The sequence below is a fragment of the Dromaius novaehollandiae genome, chromosome 7 (assembly GCF_036370855.1).
Source record: "Dromaius novaehollandiae isolate bDroNov1 chromosome 7, bDroNov1.hap1, whole genome shotgun sequence".
NCBI lineage: Eukaryota > Metazoa > Chordata > Aves > Casuariiformes > Dromaiidae > Dromaius > Dromaius novaehollandiae.
In genome coordinates, this window is record NC_088104.1 from 39513629 (window position 1) to 39532467 (window position 18839).

Here is an 18839-nt window from a genome sequence, read left to right on the forward strand (position 1 = left end):
TCTGGTATTATAGCAACTAATCCCTCACCCCTAAGCATTTTATTTAAACTAAGAACAATCCCTTGGTGTTAAGACTGAATTAGACCTCGAAAGAATAATGTTTAGAAATAAAATATGAAACACTGCCTTTAGATCACCAATTAGTCTAATAGTCCTAAAACTAATCGAACCAGTCTGCATAACACAGACTCTCAGGACATTTTTAAACACTGTTTGAAATACACTAATCGTTAGGGGATTAGAAGGTTTGTTTTAAGGATTTTTTTTCCTTTTTCATATTTTACAAGACATGAAACTGAACAATTTCACTACAAGATCTCCTCACAGCCTTTATTTTGCTACATGTCAAAGTGCTTATGCTTTTTGTGAACCTTTCCAAACTGTAAAATGAAAACTTGAAAAGCTTTGCTATAGCAGCAACACTACAGTTGGAATTAATAAAAGACTTTACAATAAGCAATTCTAAACTGGCTGAATTGCCTTGCTGAATTCAATCAATCAATCCTAATTATCAAAAGAACCACCTTTGGGTACAACTCATCATCTTAATCATATTAATATTTGAATCAGCTATTTTAAAAAGGTTCTTGGCAAGTAATTACAGACCTTTTCCAAAATTCACACAGGTATTCTGTTCAATTTCTGGAATTAAGGAAGGGGGTTTTTTTGTTTTTTTAAACAGGAATTGCAGTGAAACAACTCAAACAACTGTTTTGCAACAGACAGAAACTTCCATTTTGCATAGGAATTTATATAAAAATATAGACAATCACTATAAAATTTAGTTCAAACACTGTGAATCAATGTTAGTATATTTCTTCTTTTCTATACATGAAAAAATACTCTTCCACTAACGCCTCAGATTAAAAAAAGAATCAATTATGGAGAGCCGTTATTCAATTTCCTTTCCACTTCAGAGCTCCAAGAAAACCAAAATGAAGCCAATTTCTTACTAAAATGGAAGTAAAGCTGTATTTGTTCCTCTTGCCTTTTTTTAATAGCAATAACATTACAGTCTGTTACCTGAACTGAATCAACATCATATCTGACCGACACCATCCCCGAGACAACCTAGTTAATCAGAACTCAGATTTCTATGGGTGTTCACACTTGATAGAAGGTACCACTAGACAAGTTTCACATACAAGCTGACATGAAGTATTCCAGTTTTCCAGAGTCCACTGCACCTTTACCATAAATTTGCCATACCGTGACATATTAGATTCTATTAACTTTCACTTTGCCCAAAGTTAACAAAAGAAACCAACAGTAGTAAAAGCTGAAAGTTATATTTTAAACATTACAGAACAAGCAGCATTCTAAATAATTCAAAGGCAACTAAAATAACATGATTTCAAATACTGTACAGCATCAAGACAAATCTTAATTCAAAGAAAATTCAGAATATAGCTCAAGGAAGGTTTAGGTTTTAATGCTTGCTTGCTCTGAAATTCAAAGTTACATCATTGATTGAAACAAGAAAAAGGCTGAGCTTCAGCAATAGCACATGCATTTTAGCAACAGCTAAAATATGAAGTTTATAGTTTTTGCTGTAAAGCAAGAAACAATAAAAGAACACAGACAGGCTAAAGAGAACCAGGATGGTACAACAGACAAAAATCAGCCTGTTATTTCACCACATCAATAATCAAACTTCGTAAAATCCTTCTGCAGATTAAAAAAAAGGCTGAAGAGAGGCTGTGTCCTGTATTTGTTTCAAAGTGTCACATGGTTATTTTACAATACAATTTACCTAAGAAAAATTTCTTTTTTTTAAGCTATGGATTTAACTGTTTGGTTTGTCTTCTTGACCTCCTCAGCTCTCAGATTAACACTGTACTATAGTTGGACTATTCAGTTCCTGTATTATCTTTAAGGTGGAGGAAAGCTTTTCAAAAGCACCCTGCAAAAATGTAGGACTCAAACTAGGATATACAAGAATTTGTGTTACTCATGCAACTGTTATTTGGCATCTGTCACACTTATGCTGATACAGTTTTTAAGTGATTATCACAGGTGAGTAATACAAGATATGCCTGCAAGTAACAGCCTTGTTCACTATGGCCTGCTTTACTCCCAAGAGCTTTGTCCATCCAGGAGAGCGAATGAATCTAAGTCCTATGGAGGAGCAGTATGCAGTCATACCTGAGCCAGAGTACTTGTTGCCATTTTTGAGACTTCTAACAAGTTGTATTTTAAGTAGTTTTACACAAAGAATACCAAAGGTGCTTCCTCCCCATCACAACATGTTTTCTCTCAGATTCTAAGTTTGCCCTTGAAAGCATGTGAACACTAGAGATTTCTAGCACTCAAAACTAGAACAGTTTTGAAATAGTGTTCAAAACAAAACTGTTTCCTGTGACAAAACCTTTTTCCTCCTTCCTCCTCAGAACTAATGGCTAAACCATTTTAGCTTAAAGTTCCTAGGAAACTTTAGCCATTTATCAAGATATCTGTTCATTCCAACTAGTCAAGATTTCAGCAAAAGCACAGGTAATTCAAAACCAAATTTTACACAACTGAATGCATCAGGCAAACTTATTTATAGACAGAGTTGGTAGCACTACTTACAAACATCCCATCTCTACTGCAACCCACTTTCTACGAAACTTCTGAGGATTATGGAAAACTGGGCTGATGGCCCACGTGTTGTCATCAGTTTAAGTTTCTAATCACACTTCCACTTAAGCCAATCATTTGTTCTTTTTGCTTGATGCTTCTAGAAGAAGAAATCTCAATAGCTTTAAGATATATCTTCAGTTCTTAAATTCTCTTCCACATTCCATATGGCTTTCTGCCATTTTCCACTCAAAGGTATGATGCTTTCCTATAATGATTACTAATATTAGAAGAATAGTCTTGTCATCTTTTTGAAGGAGTCAAACCCAAATTGCTTTATTTTCACTTAGTTTTTTATAGATGTTTGTGGCATAACTGTTCAAGTCCAATTACCAATGTGAGTGCTACCTTTTCAACTTTTGCCTTGGCTTCCTTATTACTTCTTAAATGTTTTACGGCATGCTGCTACATGGTCTTGGGCAGATTCTGGTGAACACTATTTGAGGATAAAAAGAGCACTCCTTTCCTACTCTCACACAGCCATAGTTAGCAACATAAGTCACATTGAATAATCTGATGACCATTGAGTAATTACTATTCCTTACTATATTTAGATGTAATCCTCAATTATAAATAGACTTACTCAAATTATCATAACTGCTTTAAATGCTGGAAAAAGTATCAGCACGCACAAACATTTTACAAGCTCATAAATTTAGCGGTTAATGCTTAGATTTGCAGATGCAGGCAGGAGCCTCATCTCACAGTGAGATGAGAAACTTCTGTGTTTTATGATGAGAATAATCAGGTTTAGTCCTGCTTTCTTGGTACTTCCTACTGCATTTCCCATCCTCCTCTACTGCTGCGTTTTACCAGAAGATAAATTGGAAAAGTTGTCTGGACAAATTACTTCTAAAAAAAATACAAAAGATGTTTATCTTTACTGTTGATAGGTGTGCATGTTTTGACATTTTTCCTCTTATACATATTTCTTTCCTCAGGACAAGCTCGATAATTAAAGCAGCTCTTCTCATCTATGGCAGCTGTTTAACCTTTCTGAAGTCTAAATATTTTAACAGTATCTATTGACAACATTTGGATTCAAGCATTAAGCTACAATGTCAGTCAATGGGCATCTGGCAAGCCTTCTTCTCAACTCCATTTCTGTTTTAGAACACAAACATATTGGACATTTGAGTTAATTCTGCAGTGTTCTTTTATCTGGACATGTGTTATACCTGGATCCGAACCAGATGATCAAAGTGTCATAATTCAGGTACCACACAGTAGCAGTCTGTTACATTGCCTTTACAATATGTTAACAGGGAGAATCAGACGCACACATTTCTAGTTTTGTGATAAATCATTCCAGTTAAGAGACATTCTCTCATGAGATCATGATATCTCACATTATGAGATTCACTTCATTCAAAACTTGATCTCAATATATTCCACCCTTGTTGGTATGTTTAGAACTGGACATTTCTCGTTAAATGTGTAAAGCAGTAATCCACAAAACCGTGAACGTATAGGAACTTTATGCTGCACAGCAGGACAACTCTGAGCATTATAGTAACAGCATGGACAAACCCCAGAGCCTTCTTCATCTTAAAGTAATGACTACACATATATATTGCTAAATACATTATAAAGTAACAAAAAACAAAAATAATTTCTCTGTAGCTTGCAAAATGTTACAGTTTTCTTGTATCTTTGTTCTGTTTACATCTACCTGCCATCTCAACCCAATCAGAAGTTCTCCATTTTCTGTGGCAGGGTCTTTGTTCCATGGCTGAGCACCACCCAGCACAAGCTTGCCCTCATCCATCATAAGGGCTACCATAATAAAAGTGGAGTGAAGAGTCTGCCACTGTTGTCTTGTATGTATGAGACAATTATTTATATGAAGAGTTCTATATTTGTAAATATCATTATTAGTTCTCAGACTATGAGAAATCTCTTTAAATAGCAGACAGTAAAACCAGAATTGAAGGCCAACTGTTCTTGTTTGTCTATATCCATTCTTAGTTCAGTATCTCATAAATAAAGACATAACAAGGATAGTTTCACCTACATATTGCTCCAAGTGATTTGTGACTTTTACAAGTAACACTCTGAGAACAACAGATTTTAATTTATTTAAAAGAATCCTCAAAAAGGCACTTTCATAATATTTTAAATAAGTCTTCACTCACCAGTTTCAGTAGAGGCATGAATTCACATGCTAGTGACTTACAGAAAAACCCACTTTAACTGAGCACTTAGTTTGCTCAAGCATTCATCTAGCTGTGAGCAGAATACTTCTTTATCTGACACAACAAAGGCAATAATTCTATATAGTGGTGCGATATGAATCACTGACAAATCAGCAATTGCACAATAAGGAAGACAAGTGCAAGCTGAAGTCAGGATGAAATCATGTTTAGGATGCAAAGGTCAGTATTTCACAGGGCTTATAGTTCAATGTCTAAGATTATATTCTTCTTGAATTGCATACTTCTCTCCACAACTAAACATAATTTGCAAAACACATTTGTTTGAGAAACACAATTATAATATCATTTAGGTGAATGAATGCTGTTTATACCGTTTAATGCAGCTTATACTGTTTTGTGCAGTCCTACAATAAACTTGTCTAAAAGCCATTCTGATCAAACTCTTTTGTTGCTTACAAGTAGTTCCCAATTTTATACAGGGATACATGTTAAAAACCTCATACAAGCAAGATTTCACATTTAATATAAACTGATGAACTCTCCTTTATAATTTCATAATTCTCTTCTGAAAGGTGTACATTTACTCTCACTTGCTGAGCTGCACATGAAATCCCCCAATCTTTTGTTGCAGTCTACAGATTTGATGAAGCTATAAAACATTGTACAGGAGGCAACACCTCATGAAACAGCAGTGAAAGGGCAGTCCGACAATATGGTGGGACCACGTTTTTCAGGGACTGCCAGTTAGTAGGTCAGCTTAGCAAGATTGTAAGACCACATACTGAGAAAACCGGTATGATTGTTCTTGCTCCAAGACCATTTTTCAAATATCAAGATAATCCTCCTTCTATGTTGCTTTTGGCCTTAAAAGCCATGCTAACAGAATCTCCCCCAAGGAATAGCTCCTTGAAAGGATCCAAAAGCATGTAACATTATTCTTACAATTCAAGGTCAAATTTACCTTTCTGTATAATAGGTAGGATTAAGGCACAGAAAAACCAAATGGGTGGAATTTATTCTCTTTCACAGACTACAGCACAGAGCACGCATTAGTTTAGATGAACTGCTTACTCCTAGAAATATAAACAAAACTAACTCATATGTTGAAGCTTCAACTTTTAAGTATTTGCAATGTATTGGTCTCCTCACCTTAGACAGAGTCATGTAATAACAAAAGAAAAGCTAGCTCAACTAGCACACTGTCACACTTCGTAGCACTTCACTCTTCAGTGGTCCTTACCTGCCTAATGTAGAAAGCATAGTTCCTGCAAAGACCACTCATTTTCTCACTGAAGTCTTCTCCTTCTGATTCTTGTAAGGCAGTCTACAGGAACCTCACTGTGGATTCTTCCCAGATGAGGTAAAAATAACTCAAAGTAAAAGAACTTCAGTCACTTTAGGACATTTTTAGGATAATGCATCACTCTCTACTGAAGTCATAGTCCATATTTTTCTGTTAGCTTTTGATCTAGGACTAGGAATTGTTCTCATATAAAACTTCTAGTACCAAGTCTCTTTCCATGCTACAACGTTAGTTTAAAAAGAAGAGACAATATATAGATATCCCTCACCATGCCAGAGAGAAAACTGCAACACATTTATCTCAATACAGGCAGATTTTGTGAAAACTGAACAGCAATACAGTGCAACAAAGAGCATTTTTTTAACACGATTGCTTACCCACAAGTCTGCTCTTCTATAACACAGCAAGGGATCTGACTGTCTCAGCTATCTCTGTGTTAGCAGAGACCAGAACTTTATGAATAGCTTTACGATTACCAATACACAGAATCCCTACGATACTAATAACACCAAGATTGAACATCTCCTCTTTGAAACAGGAAGCTGGCTGAGGAACATACTGACAGCTTTGCCTTCGAGCTATTATATGACCTACAAGCTAAGGAGGTACTTAAAGGAAAACATGACTTTACTGAAGAAGAGTGCAAAAAAAGCCCAGAACAAGCTACTTGGTGAAAATCTGCCTGGTGGAATTAAAACCTTTAAATAAATGTGGGAAAGGCTTCCTGACAGGGTTCAGTGAGTACAGCACACCCATCCACCGAACAGTTAGTTCCGATGATACGCGATCTGGCATGCTTTTTACCAGCTGCCTAACAGAGCAGATGAATTTTTAAGGTGGCCCATCCATTTTTAAAAGCCCTTTAGAGGGCTTTTACCACATTTAAAAGCCTTGGCATGAGACTTAGCCCAGCAGCAAAGTGTGCTCTACATACTACAAGCCTAACCTTGAAACAATTTTAAATTGCAATTTGGGTTTACAAATCAAGTTGTCCTGGGCCCTCGGTTATGAGTAGCACTCAGCCTCTGCTCCAATCTGCTTTTACAGATGCTACTTGAAAATATCAGTTCCTTTTAAAGGTTTCTTTTGGACTAATATCCCTGTTCTAGTAGCAATTTGCAGCATGCTCTTCTGAAAGCTAACCATGTGGCTCTTAGCTTCATTGCCTTTATTTTCTCTTTAAGAGGAAAAATATTTTCCACATGATTTTCACAGTGCCGCTCACACAGCATGTGAAATGCTCCTAAGAGCTGAGAACTTGATATTTACACTTTGCTTTGCCTTGGCAAGGTGCTCAGGTTTTCTTAGTGGCATTTCTATGCACTCAGATTTTAGAGATATACAATAAAGTAGGGAGTACAAATTCGTGCCATATATTGGGGGCTAGGGGGGCAAGTTTTTTGAGACAACATCTCAACCTTTTTCTTAAATACATTATTTCAAACAAAGGATACTGCAGAGGGTAAGGGGATCTAACTATTATTAGATTTTGTTATCATTTGAGCTGCAACTCTTCCTTTCAGCACTTATCAGCCCTTACTTATGTCACTTAATAGCTTAATCAAATTACTGAAAATCTGCACCTTCTAGAGAAGCAACAATTCTTTTTCTTTAGAAAAATCTTCTTCCTGTTTTTCTTCCTTAAGTTAATGACAGGAATGCAAAGAATTAGAGTTCAAGAAGATGACAGTTCTCTAAAAATTCAGTCAGAATCACCACACATCTGTATGAACATTAAATACAAAAGATATTAGGAAACAGCAGCTCTATACAAAAATTAAAAATGGAAAAATTTCAGAGGTGCATGTGGCATTTAAGAAGTAACTGCCATTTATGCCATTGAAAACCTTCCTGAAGTCCATTTGGCATTTTTTTGACGCAAGAGAAAAATCTTTCTGTATAAAGTGGCATCCAGTCACCTCCTGAGCAAAACTAAAAATATCAAAAAACCTGACACACTGTAAGTCAAAGAGTTTGAAATACTTATCAGAACAGTCATAGAAGGTAAAGCATGCAAAACTAAAATCTTACAGGTAAAATACAGGGTGAATCTAGTCAATTTGAACTTGCAGTAACAGTCCCTTCAAAAGATTATATAGCATGAATTTATTTTGCATACTAATATGTAATTAACATCTAAGAAAGGTTAATCAACTAAGATTACAATAACAATATTGTTATAGTCATATTGATCTAATGATACAAGGCAAAACTGGTAGAGCAGATCTAACAGGAGCAATTACCTCAATCACATGAACATGAAAAGGTCACAAACACTTCTTTGAAAGCATATCCTCTTCCCAAACTACCTCAGTTCCTTTGAGAGCTATTCTTCTGTAAACTTACATTAGTAAGGCATTTTCAGAGATCTTCTGTGTATTCACTTATTTAACATTTGCTATTCCTTTGCAGGTTATTCACAGTTTTGAAGTGATGACCTACATGCTTAATACTTGGTACTACCTTTGTCTGCATGACCTCTGGAGAAAATTTTTCCTAATGACTGCTATAGAAAGGACTTGTTATCCGTACTACGTATATTTCACTCATCTTAGCAATCATGTATTCCTACATCTAGATGGCAGGACAGCAGCTTACATCCGTATCAATATTCAAATGAATAACAGCACTGTATATTAGAAGAGAATTAAACATTAAAAAAAAAAATCCCCATTTTAAACTGAAATTCACCAAAAAAGATCATGCCAGCAAGTTGCATCCTGAACAATGCTTTCTTTACAGAAAGTTTGACATCACCATTTAAAAAACAAAAACAAAAAAATCCCCCAAAACAAAGAACCACTCAAGTAAGGAACAGCTCAGATGATTCACAATGCAATGCTGTGATATATCCTTCAGTGACTCAAATCTGAACTTCACGAGATTTAATGAATTTTTAAACTGCTTCCACACAGCACCAGAGTATTATAAATCACATGTGGCCACCACATTCACTGGGCATCTTAAGTAGTCAACAGTAATCTGTGGCTTTGTAGCTACTGGCCCATGAGACAGCTTTTAGCAGAACAGAAGCAGAAAACAAAGCAAAACACCCCAAACCCATCAACCCTAGATTAGAAGCTGCCAGACGGAAAGACAACTGAAAAGGACCCCTCATACACTGAGTCATCCATGCATTGTTTCTGCAGAGATCCTGGCTACAGGCTGCTGTCTGCCTAAATCTCTAATTGGTAACTGCACAAGAAACAATGAAAATAATAGAAATGCTTTCCTAATGTTACTTTGCACTTGAGTAATTGTTGCAACTGACACTTGACACTGCACAGGGATGTCAAGTGATCACAAGAGACACAAGTCATGACCCAGGATAGATGATAAGCTAGTAACACAGTATCATCCATCATTTTAAAACTGAAAAGCCTTGCCCAGATGGCACACGATGCTCTCTTTGACACACTACCATTAAAGACCTGTTTAAATAAATGGCCACACAGACAAAAGGCAAGCCAAACAAAGCTAGTTCTTAGTAGCAAACTGAGGCATCACACGCCCAAAAAAGGAGTTTGGGTTTCACTGTTTCTTTAGCTAACAGGGCTGCAAAAGCTAGGGCCATGTATTTGAGATTTGTAGAGAAACAAACCCCATCTTGCTCAACTGCAACTCTGCAACAGTTTTTGTAGACTGGAGACCCTGTGCATCTTTCTTTGCCAGAGGGATGTCACCCACAATAAAATTGTGACAGTGCAACAGAGAGGCTATGATAGCACTCTTCACTGAGTAGTCTTAAGGGACTTCTCCATAAACTACTATATAAGCAATATTATGTTGCTAGTGATTATGTATTGCAGCATTTTCTCCATTGGCTAGATGCTCTGAGGAAAGCAAAGTACAGCACAAGTGTTGTAAATTAAAATAGATTATTTTTTTCAGGATGTGAAATGTTTTCAACACATAAGACTTTATTTCAGTTGCTCTCAACTCCAAAGTTTATCTGAGATGAAAAACTGTATGCTGGATGCCTGCCTGAAGCAGAAAAAAATAATTTTAATTTTCTTCTTAGAATTGGTCAAGTTAAAAGGATAAGATGTGTTGTGTCCAGAATTTTTTTTAAAGTGAAAACATTTTTTTGAATCACTTTAATGGCCCTCAAATTTCAGAGACAGGTCTTTTCATTAATACAAAGATTTTTCTACCTAAAGAAGTCCTTTCCACATATGAATCCATTTATATGTGCCCAAATTATGGGGGGGGGGGAAATCAATGAGAGCTTATGAAGGCTTAGTACACCAAGAGGTTTTTTTTTCTTTTTTTTCTTTTTTTTTTTTTTATTAAACAGTCTGAATAGTCCATCTTCCACCACCTGAGATCCAACCAGATTGCACATGCACCATTCTATAAAACAGCTAATCATCCTCTCTCCAGGTGATCTAGAGCACACATTAGAACTAGCTCTCCTTTATTTATGCAGCCTTCCTGCTAGCATACAGAAGAGGATTGTGAAGGATAAGTGAAGGGGGGGGGGGGGGGGGGGGAAGGTACAAGCCAGACAGAAAAGCTTATAAAGAACCTCACAAAACCAGGGAGGAAAAGGAGAAAGTCTGGTTGGGCACAGAAATTCGAAGTTTGACTGATCTCCGCATCCCTGCATCTCCCAAGGCTGAGGAAAGCCTGAAATCTTTGAGTCTGCTCCAAGTGTCTTTGTTCTTCTCACATCGATGAACTCACTGGCAAAACATCCATCTCCTCTAGCACTAGCCTATTTCCTACTGCCATTGGCATTACTACATTAGTTTAAGTGGCAAACGTCCATGCAAATAGGTTTCAACCCAACAGACTACTCACGTGGGTATCAGTAAGAAGTCATACCATGGCATTCTGTCTGCACTAGTTTTATTTTTAACTATATAGAGAGCATTAGAGTTGCAAACTTGTATAAAATTAAGAAAAGCCACAGTTAAGACTGCCTCATGCAACTTTTATCCACCACTTTGGGTGCCTGCGTTAAGGCAGTCCTACACTTAAAATTTCATGTTCTATGCTCTTGAGATGGGCCTACTCTAGATGTGAGCCAGGAGCATAAAGAACAGCAAGAGAATGTTTGTACTACCTTTAATGCCTTACCAGTTTGAAGAGTCAAAGGAACCGTGATATGTATGAAGCCTGGGACTATGGGGGTGGGAGGGGAGGCAAAACGAAACCAGAGAATAGGGCCACCACAAGCTACCCTTACCACTGCCAGAGAGTTCTTACATGACAGCAGGCCCATCCTTTTCCCAACCTGTACTGTTATTTTTTCGTATGTTCTTCAGTTTACAGATATCTGTGTAGGTAACCTGGAAACCCATTTGTATATATACACTCAGCACTCCTGGCGGCAACTAGAATCTGTACTTTAAACCTATGAACTGTTTTATGCTGTAAAATAAAAAACAGACAAAATAGTGTTTTAATAACAGTCTTCTCAGGTGAAATTCATTCTTATGAATGGAGTACTTTGATGTTACTGTGATAACCAGCAACGGAAGACAGCCTAGGGAATAACTTAATAAATCTGCTCTTTGGGAAGGTTTTGGCTGGCATGGTTTAAGTGAAACTAGAGCTGCATAAAAAACATGAGGATAAAACTACGTATCAGTTAGCAGTGAATTAAATGAATACAATCCATCTTAATGCATAGGCCCTGTAAAAAGAAAAATAGGATGTGTTCAGATAATTAAAAGGTATTGCTGAAGCAAGTGTTCAGTCTGAGTCATGATAGCACTGTAATTCATATACACACAAAAAAAGCCCAACCTGAACAGCAAATAAAGAGACAAGGTCATAAATAATGTAAGAAGGGCAGTTATACCCTCAGCAAAGCCACACAAGTTCATCTAACATCTAAGCAAAAGTTTGTGTAAAAAGATGTTACAGAAGCATTTTAAACAACTGTCTCGCAATATAAGGAGGAAAAAGGCACACAAACAGCCTAAAAATAAACTTACCTTATTGCAGTAAAGCATCCAGAGCTCATAGAGCCTCTCTCGGGATGCCATCCCTTCCCTTCCTCTGCTTGTTGATGCCAGCTGCTGCTGTTCAAGATCCTACCATGCTCAGTCCCCAGCTGCTCTTTTGACAGTTTTTGCTTTCTTACTGCAGTTGTACCATAACCCCAGGAGTCAAGGATGAAAACAGCGGGGTCTCAGCCTCTCCTTTTTGGGTAAACAACGTAGCACGACATAAGCAACTAAGACAACTGTCAAGCATGTCCCTTCTTTGTCAGTGGCCCTTCAGCGGTGATCCCTGAAAGTAAAAACATATTCTTCAGGCCTTTGGCTAGGGAAGAAGGAAGAAGGAAAAAAAAAAAAGAAAAGAAAACCACCACACAAATCCGTATCTAACGCCCGCAGGCGATCTCATGAACTACGTGGGGGCAGGTCCCGCCGCTTCTCTCTCTGACACGGTCCCTCAGCGCAGCCGAGCCCGGCTCCCAGCCCTCGCACGGCCGCCGCGGCCCGGCTCCTCCGCCGCGGCCCGGGCCCCGCGCCGCCCCTGCGGCCGCCCGCGAGGAGACACCGGCCGCGGCCTTTCGCCTCCCCGGCCGCTCCCCGCACAGCGCCGCGGCCTCCCCACACCTACCTACCCACCCACCCACCTCCCCCGGCCGCCCCCAGCCCCCGCCCCCCCCCCCCTACGCCGCCGCGGCCTCTCCCCGCAGCCTACCCGGGCCACGGCGGGGGGCGGCCGGGCAGCGCCGAGCGGCAGCCCAGAGCGGCGGAGGGGGCCGGGCCTCGCCACATCGCCCGCCCCGCCCGCATTCCGGCACACGCCCCGGTCCGCCGCCGGGGTGGGCAGCCCGCCAGCGCCATCTTTGCTGCGGGCAGCACCGCCCCGCAGGCGGGGCCGTTGCGGCCGTTAGCGCCGCCCGTTGCGGCCGTTAGCCCCGCCCGCGGCCGTTGCGGCCGTTGCGCGCGAGCCCTCAGCGAGGCGGTGAGGGGGTCCTGCCAGCGCCACCGCCTCTTGTTACAGTCCCCGGCCTCTTCTTGCTCCCTGGCCTGTTTACAGAAAGCAGAGACGCTCAGAGTTAAGACTGTAATTCCAACTTTTCTAGAACTAAACGAGGACCCCCCCCTTCCCCGAATTTACATTGCACACGAAGTCTTTTTGCCCTTAGAAGGATCGATGTGCCCAATACTTCTGGGAGCCAGAACCTCGCGAGAAGCCTCATGCTGTTTTCCAAGTGATTAAGGCTGTCAAGCACATATATGTTTCATGTTCTCCAAAGAGGCCTCTCTGCATAGCCTGAGGTATGTATAAATAAGTAAAATCCACTGAGTTTTAAGTAGCCCATGTTTTGGTATGCGGAGCTTGCGCAGGACTAAGAGAACATACCAAAAATAAAATCTTTAAAAGAGAGATGTAAACAGACTTTCCTTAACTCGTTCTTTTTTTTTAAGTGTATCTGCAGTACCCTGAACCTGCAGAGACAGGATACTTCAGCAAAATACTTTTCTTGTGCTGGGTCTTGCAGGAGTGCCTTGTAGGGGACTCCACTGAATGGCAAGGGGCCCGGTCTCTCCTCCGCATCTGCTGCTCCCTTGGAAAGTGGAGCTAGAAACTAATGTTTCCGGCTTCAAAGCAGGGCGAGGGAGGCGTAAAGGAAAGCCTTCTCCACATTCGCAGGGCAAGTCGCGGCCCTACAGCCTGTGGCTACAGCTCTGTGCCTTCTGCTGCAGGCTCTTCCTCACCTGGGCAAGTCTCACACAAGCTTTGCTTGATGAAGCAGGACTTGCCATTAATTGCACAGCCAGTTCCTTCGTGGAGGATTTCCGTACCACTGCAAAGGTTCACGTGAGGTTTAGACATCCTCTGGCAAGGAACTGGCTGTGCAATTTCATTATATCGTCTGCTGTATAAAAAATTGCTAGAGATGCATATGTATAACCAAGATTCCAGAGACAGGTTGAGATCGATCCCCACAACATAGCTTTGAATTTTTGTCTTGTTTTTAGAAGATGATTGAAGTTTCCCTGGAGAAATCTAAGGCCTGATCCATGCTGAGCGCTGTATCATGTGAATCAGTAATGCAGGAGTGAAACAAGTATTTTCTACTGAGGTATCTAAACATAGTTCCTAGCATGGATGGAGAGACACTGACACAAAGGAGTCTGTAAGATTATTTTTAGTTGCATGATACATGTGTTCTGGTACTTGCTGCTAGCTACAGTACTCGCCCCCCTCAAGGCTGCTACACAATTTTTTCCATCAAGAAAAAGAGAGACACTCAGAGTCCCACTGTGTCGCCAGGACAGACTCTGCTCAGACACCTCTCTGTTACCAGCCTCCAGGTATGGAGATCCCACATCCTCCTTAGGGAACTTATCTCACTGCTTAAGATACTACTAGGAGCTCTTTCCTAACACCTAGCCTACACCTCCTTTGGAACAAATTCAAACCATTACCATTTGTCCCTTCCACAGTAACATGGGAAAAGGAAGTTCCCTGTAGCACACTTTGTGATTTAAAAGTTGTCATATCTCCTTACAGCCTTCTCTAGATTAAGCAACTGTTCTTTTTTTTTTTTCAAGCTTTCCTTGTAATTTGCTCTCTTTGAAGAAGTCAGGCCCAAGCAATGCCATGTGGAAAACCCAGTCTTTCTTTGGGATCCTGCCTTATTTCCTTGTGTCACTCACTTTTGAAAATAATGGCATCTGCTTCCCTGTGCAGAAGTGCTACAGCAAGCTTTGATAGAATCAGAATCCCATGGGAGACTCCTCCCTTGTTAAATACTACTGCCCAACTAACTGGGATGCTCACAGAATATAAAGCAGTCATATTCCACTCTGTTGGAGTTATAGCGGTGTCCATTAGCATATCAGGGCTAGGCACTCACTAGTGCTCATGCAGGCAGTTCTCATTTTATATGGGTGCTCTGAAGGGAAAGTAAGGTACTAGTGCTTGGCACTGGGACAGTCTGCTCTGGTAGAGTACAGAGCAAGTAATTTCATCACCTGAGCTTACAGAGGATCCCCAAGGCCATGTACTTCCCTGTGAAGTGGTGGTCTTGTCGATGGCTGTATCACTGGATGTGAGTCAAGTCCACTCTTTCCCTGACAGGGCCCTGCAGCTGACAGACACTCAGCGTTGAGTAACTGTGTAATGAGCTCTTTCTCACATGTGAATATGACCGCTAATGAGACAGGTCAGTACTCTGCAAGAGAGAGGCAGGCCAATGCTTCACCCCCCCCCCCCCCCCCCCCAGGTTGAGTATAATTCTGGGTGACTTCAGTGTAGTTACCTTCACAAAGACCCAGCTAAGGACCTGAAAGTCAAAGAATGGAGAAAGATGCAAAAAGAAAAGCTCTTAGCTATTCAAGGGTGCTTTAAAATGTGAGTATGCATAGATTGGTCAACCTGTGAAAGCTAATTTTTAGAATTCTCATCACCTGAATGTCTTTCTCCATAATTATTTACTAATTGCTTCACAGACTTTAAATAGCCAGGTAGGCCCTTCTTACCTGTGTATCACTTAGTTGTCCTTTCTTGGTAAGTGTTTGTTCACACTAGTGAGTTTGTGCGTGTGCTTTCTTTATCACACTTGTGGTTTTCATACTTTTTATCCCTTTGATAACTGCATACTTGTAACTCAGTTATCTTATAGTGGACTGAACTCATTAGTCAGCAGTAGAATGGATGGAGAGGAGGGTGTGGGTAGGGAGAGAGCAAGGATTTAAAGATTAGGGGCAAAACTTAGTAATGGAAGGACTTATGTTTGATTACAACTTTGAATCAGGAGACCTTTGGAGTGGCAGAAATCAAAAAAAGAATGCCCTTTTCATAATAATCTCTTGTTAAGCTAAGCTTATTTTCTCTATAGAAGCAGATGGAAAAACACAAATCTGGTACTGATTTTCAGATATTCTGAAACCTGTTGTTTAGATCTAGAGCTCCTGCTAAGATTGTGCTGTAGGGCCAGTAAAACTTTGACTGGGATAGATTCATGACCAGGTTCTACTTGAGGTTTTGTTTAATGTCTTAAGGCTAAAACTTTTTTACTAGCAAAACACTAACAATGAAGACTTGAAATAGGCTTAGAAATGAACTTATCTCAACTCTGCTACTTCCCCTTACTAGTAGACTGTTGCACAGAGGCAAGGAGTAGCGCTTATATTATAAGCAAGTGGCCTTCAAGGCAGCTGGGAGTAAAAACACCCACTACCAAAATTCCTTTCACTGCATGTAAAAAGAAGGTATCTTGTGGATGTTATTTCCTGGGTGTTCAGGCCCAATTAACCTCAGATTGTATTTGATGTGGCTACTGGGGAGGAGCAGGCTGGCCCTTGCAAGGAGCTAAGGCCTATGAGACAGTAGTTTTCTGAGCATGATGCAGGATTACCTTTCTCTGCCTGTGATTACACAATAAAATGAGGGTGCAATTGTTATACTAGGTAAGCTAGCAGACTAAGTTAGTATTTAATCTTCCTTCTGTCACCATGTTCATATTGTACCTCAGTAATTCAGGGTTTGCTAGACATTCACAAGGTATGGAACTGGGAAGGAATTTGTCTCCCCTTTGATATATAAACTGGTATCTAAGGATTTTAGTTGCTTTTTTCCCAAGTGTTGGCTGCAGCTAAAGCCAGGATGTGATGGTCTGGCTAATAGCATTAAGTCACTCTGGTCCCTGGCTTATGTTTTCATGTGCTAAGGGCTAACCCATTCACCAGACTTGGATTTAGAAAGGAATTTTCCCCAGGGTAGCCTGGAATCATGGTAAATGTTTTTGTCCTTTTCTGTGTATTTGCCCTGTTTCCACAGGGGACTTCAATATAATGAATACCCTACATTAAAAGGCCCTGGCAATGACTTCATCTCTTCTGCCTCTTTTCTATGGCATAGGCTCCTTTACCAAAGGGCTTAAGTCTGCAGCTGGGCTGGGAGTGTTCTTGTGTATGGGACATCTTAAGGACACTTCTAGACTAATATATAGTATGTGATTATAGGGGCTCTGCTTTCTTACAAACCCTAACAGCTGGTAAAGGTTCATGGATGGCTGTTCAGGCCAAAAGTTACCCCCTCTCCACTACTGTCATTCATGCTAGATGTGCTTGATTTAGCACATATAGACTCATGCTAAGGTTCTTATTCTGTAGATGCTCTAAGACAGCAGTAGCCACAACACAGGACTGCATTGCAAAAGTGTTCTCCTTCCTCCATCAAAACTGACTTCTCACTCAAAGTAAACCATCCCTTAGTGTCCACCATATTATTGCCAGTGATCAATAAAGCTACTGTATCTCAGGGTTGTACAAGGAACAGAAAGCCTTTCAAGCCTTGGTCCAACTTGAAAAGAGGATGGCTTTGCCTGAAGCTCTTTATGCTGCACTTAACTGATGCTTAGAATCATTCTGTTTCACTGAATGACTTCTTTATGCTGCAGAGCTCAGCAGATCTGAATCTGCAGCATGACTCCTGAAAGTATTCAGTGTGACAGGAAACAAACATGGCAGCAACCAGGGCTGAAGGATGTATGGGTATCGTTACTCTTTGGGGATCTTTCTGAACTTAATTCCTTCTGAGCTGACAGGGTAATATTTGTCCAGAGAATGCCTGCTACAGTAGCTTTAAGGCTTGTGGGCTCTCTGGTAGATTAACTCCTGTTGGACTGGGGCAGAACCCAAATGAAGGGAAGCAGCTGAAGGGGAATGTGCTCAGGAAAGCTCTGATTGCTGCTAGAAATGGGCTTCTTGCAAGATGTTAGTGCCAACCTGGGGCTGGCGCTTGGCCAGGACCTCACAGAACTGGGAATGTTAGCTGCAGCACACAGTGCCTCCTCCAAGGCGCCGTCCTTCACAGTGACCTTGTGAATCCTCCAAGGACTGTGCTAGCCTAACTTCTGACACAGAAAGGGCATAGAGACCTGAATGATGGCTAGTGTTGTAAAACTTGAAAACATAGTTTTAAAAGATCCCTGCAGCATTAAGTAAACGCAGTATGCTGTTGAAGTGTTTGAGAGATTTGTGGGGGCCACCTCTACACTGAATGGGTTGTAGAGTCCTTAACATAATGGGCCTTTCTTCTGGCTTCTGACCCAAGACCCTAGGGAAAATAGCTACTTCCCAGTGCTACTGAAGGTCAACATTAGTTCATATCTACAAACGGTGTGAGGTCTTGGCTAAACAAGAGAGTATAGTGTAGGCCCTGATCTTGAAATTTGAGCTATACGGTCCTCTGCAAAACCCCTCTGACTTAAATACCAAATGGGAGCAGAGAACTACACAGCACTGGGGCAGTCTTTCACTATGGAGAAATGAATAAGCAGCAAAAAGGTTTATTTTGATATCAAGAGCATTACAAGTGGTCATTGACAAAAATAATCATTATTGATAAAGATTGCAAAAATTGCTTTGCTCGGTCTTAAGTCATGTCCTCGTGTTACTGCTGCAGCTGTGAATTTAATGTGCAGCACCTGCATGACTAGAAAACCATGGATGTAAACTTGCCGGTTTATTCACAGGGAGGACTATTTATGAAAAGGACACTGACTTAACAGGGCTGCTCATCATGTAAAGTACACCCTATAGTGAATATAAGCACAGAGTTGGCCCCCATGGCCTCAGTTACAAGTGAGATCTTTTGGATTTTTGTGATCATAAATAGAATATATATTTTTTTCTTCTAACATCCGAAATAATGTGTTCTTAAAAGACACTAAACTGATCTGAGACTGCAGATCGAAATTCATTTTGGCAATTTAGATACAGGTTTGCTCTGAGCTTGTTTACCCATTAGCTGCTCATCTCCACTGACTTCAGGGGAAT

General features: G+C 40.3%; 1 protein-coding gene and 1 long non-coding RNA gene across 5 annotated transcripts in view; one reads left to right on the forward strand and one right to left on the reverse strand.

Annotated features, from left to right (window-relative positions):
* The window catches only part of NBEAL1 (neurobeachin like 1), a 94463-nt gene extending 81566 nt beyond the window's left edge, over positions 1-12897 (reverse strand). For 2 of the 3 annotated variants that reach the window (XM_064515267.1, XM_026115098.2), the window contains exons 1-2: positions 12742-12895; positions 12024-12321 (exon numbers count right to left, since the gene is read on the reverse strand). In XM_064515267.1, the coding sequence (XP_064371337.1) occupies positions 12024-12074 (51 nt within the window). In that variant the 5' untranslated portion in view covers positions 12075-12321; positions 12742-12895. Of the gene's footprint in view, positions 1-12023; positions 12322-12741 lie in introns of all 3 variants that reach the window. The other variant, XR_010390049.1, reaches the window with a different exon arrangement.
* A 91-nt stretch (positions 12898-12988) lies between these two features.
* LOC135328888 (uncharacterized) overlaps positions 12989-18839 on the forward strand; it is a 29802-nt gene continuing 23951 nt past the window's right edge. For both annotated transcript variants that reach the window (XR_010390050.1, XR_010390051.1), the window contains exon 1: positions 12989-13325. This is a non-coding gene — a long non-coding RNA (uncharacterized LOC135328888). The remainder of the gene's footprint in view (positions 13326-18839) is intronic.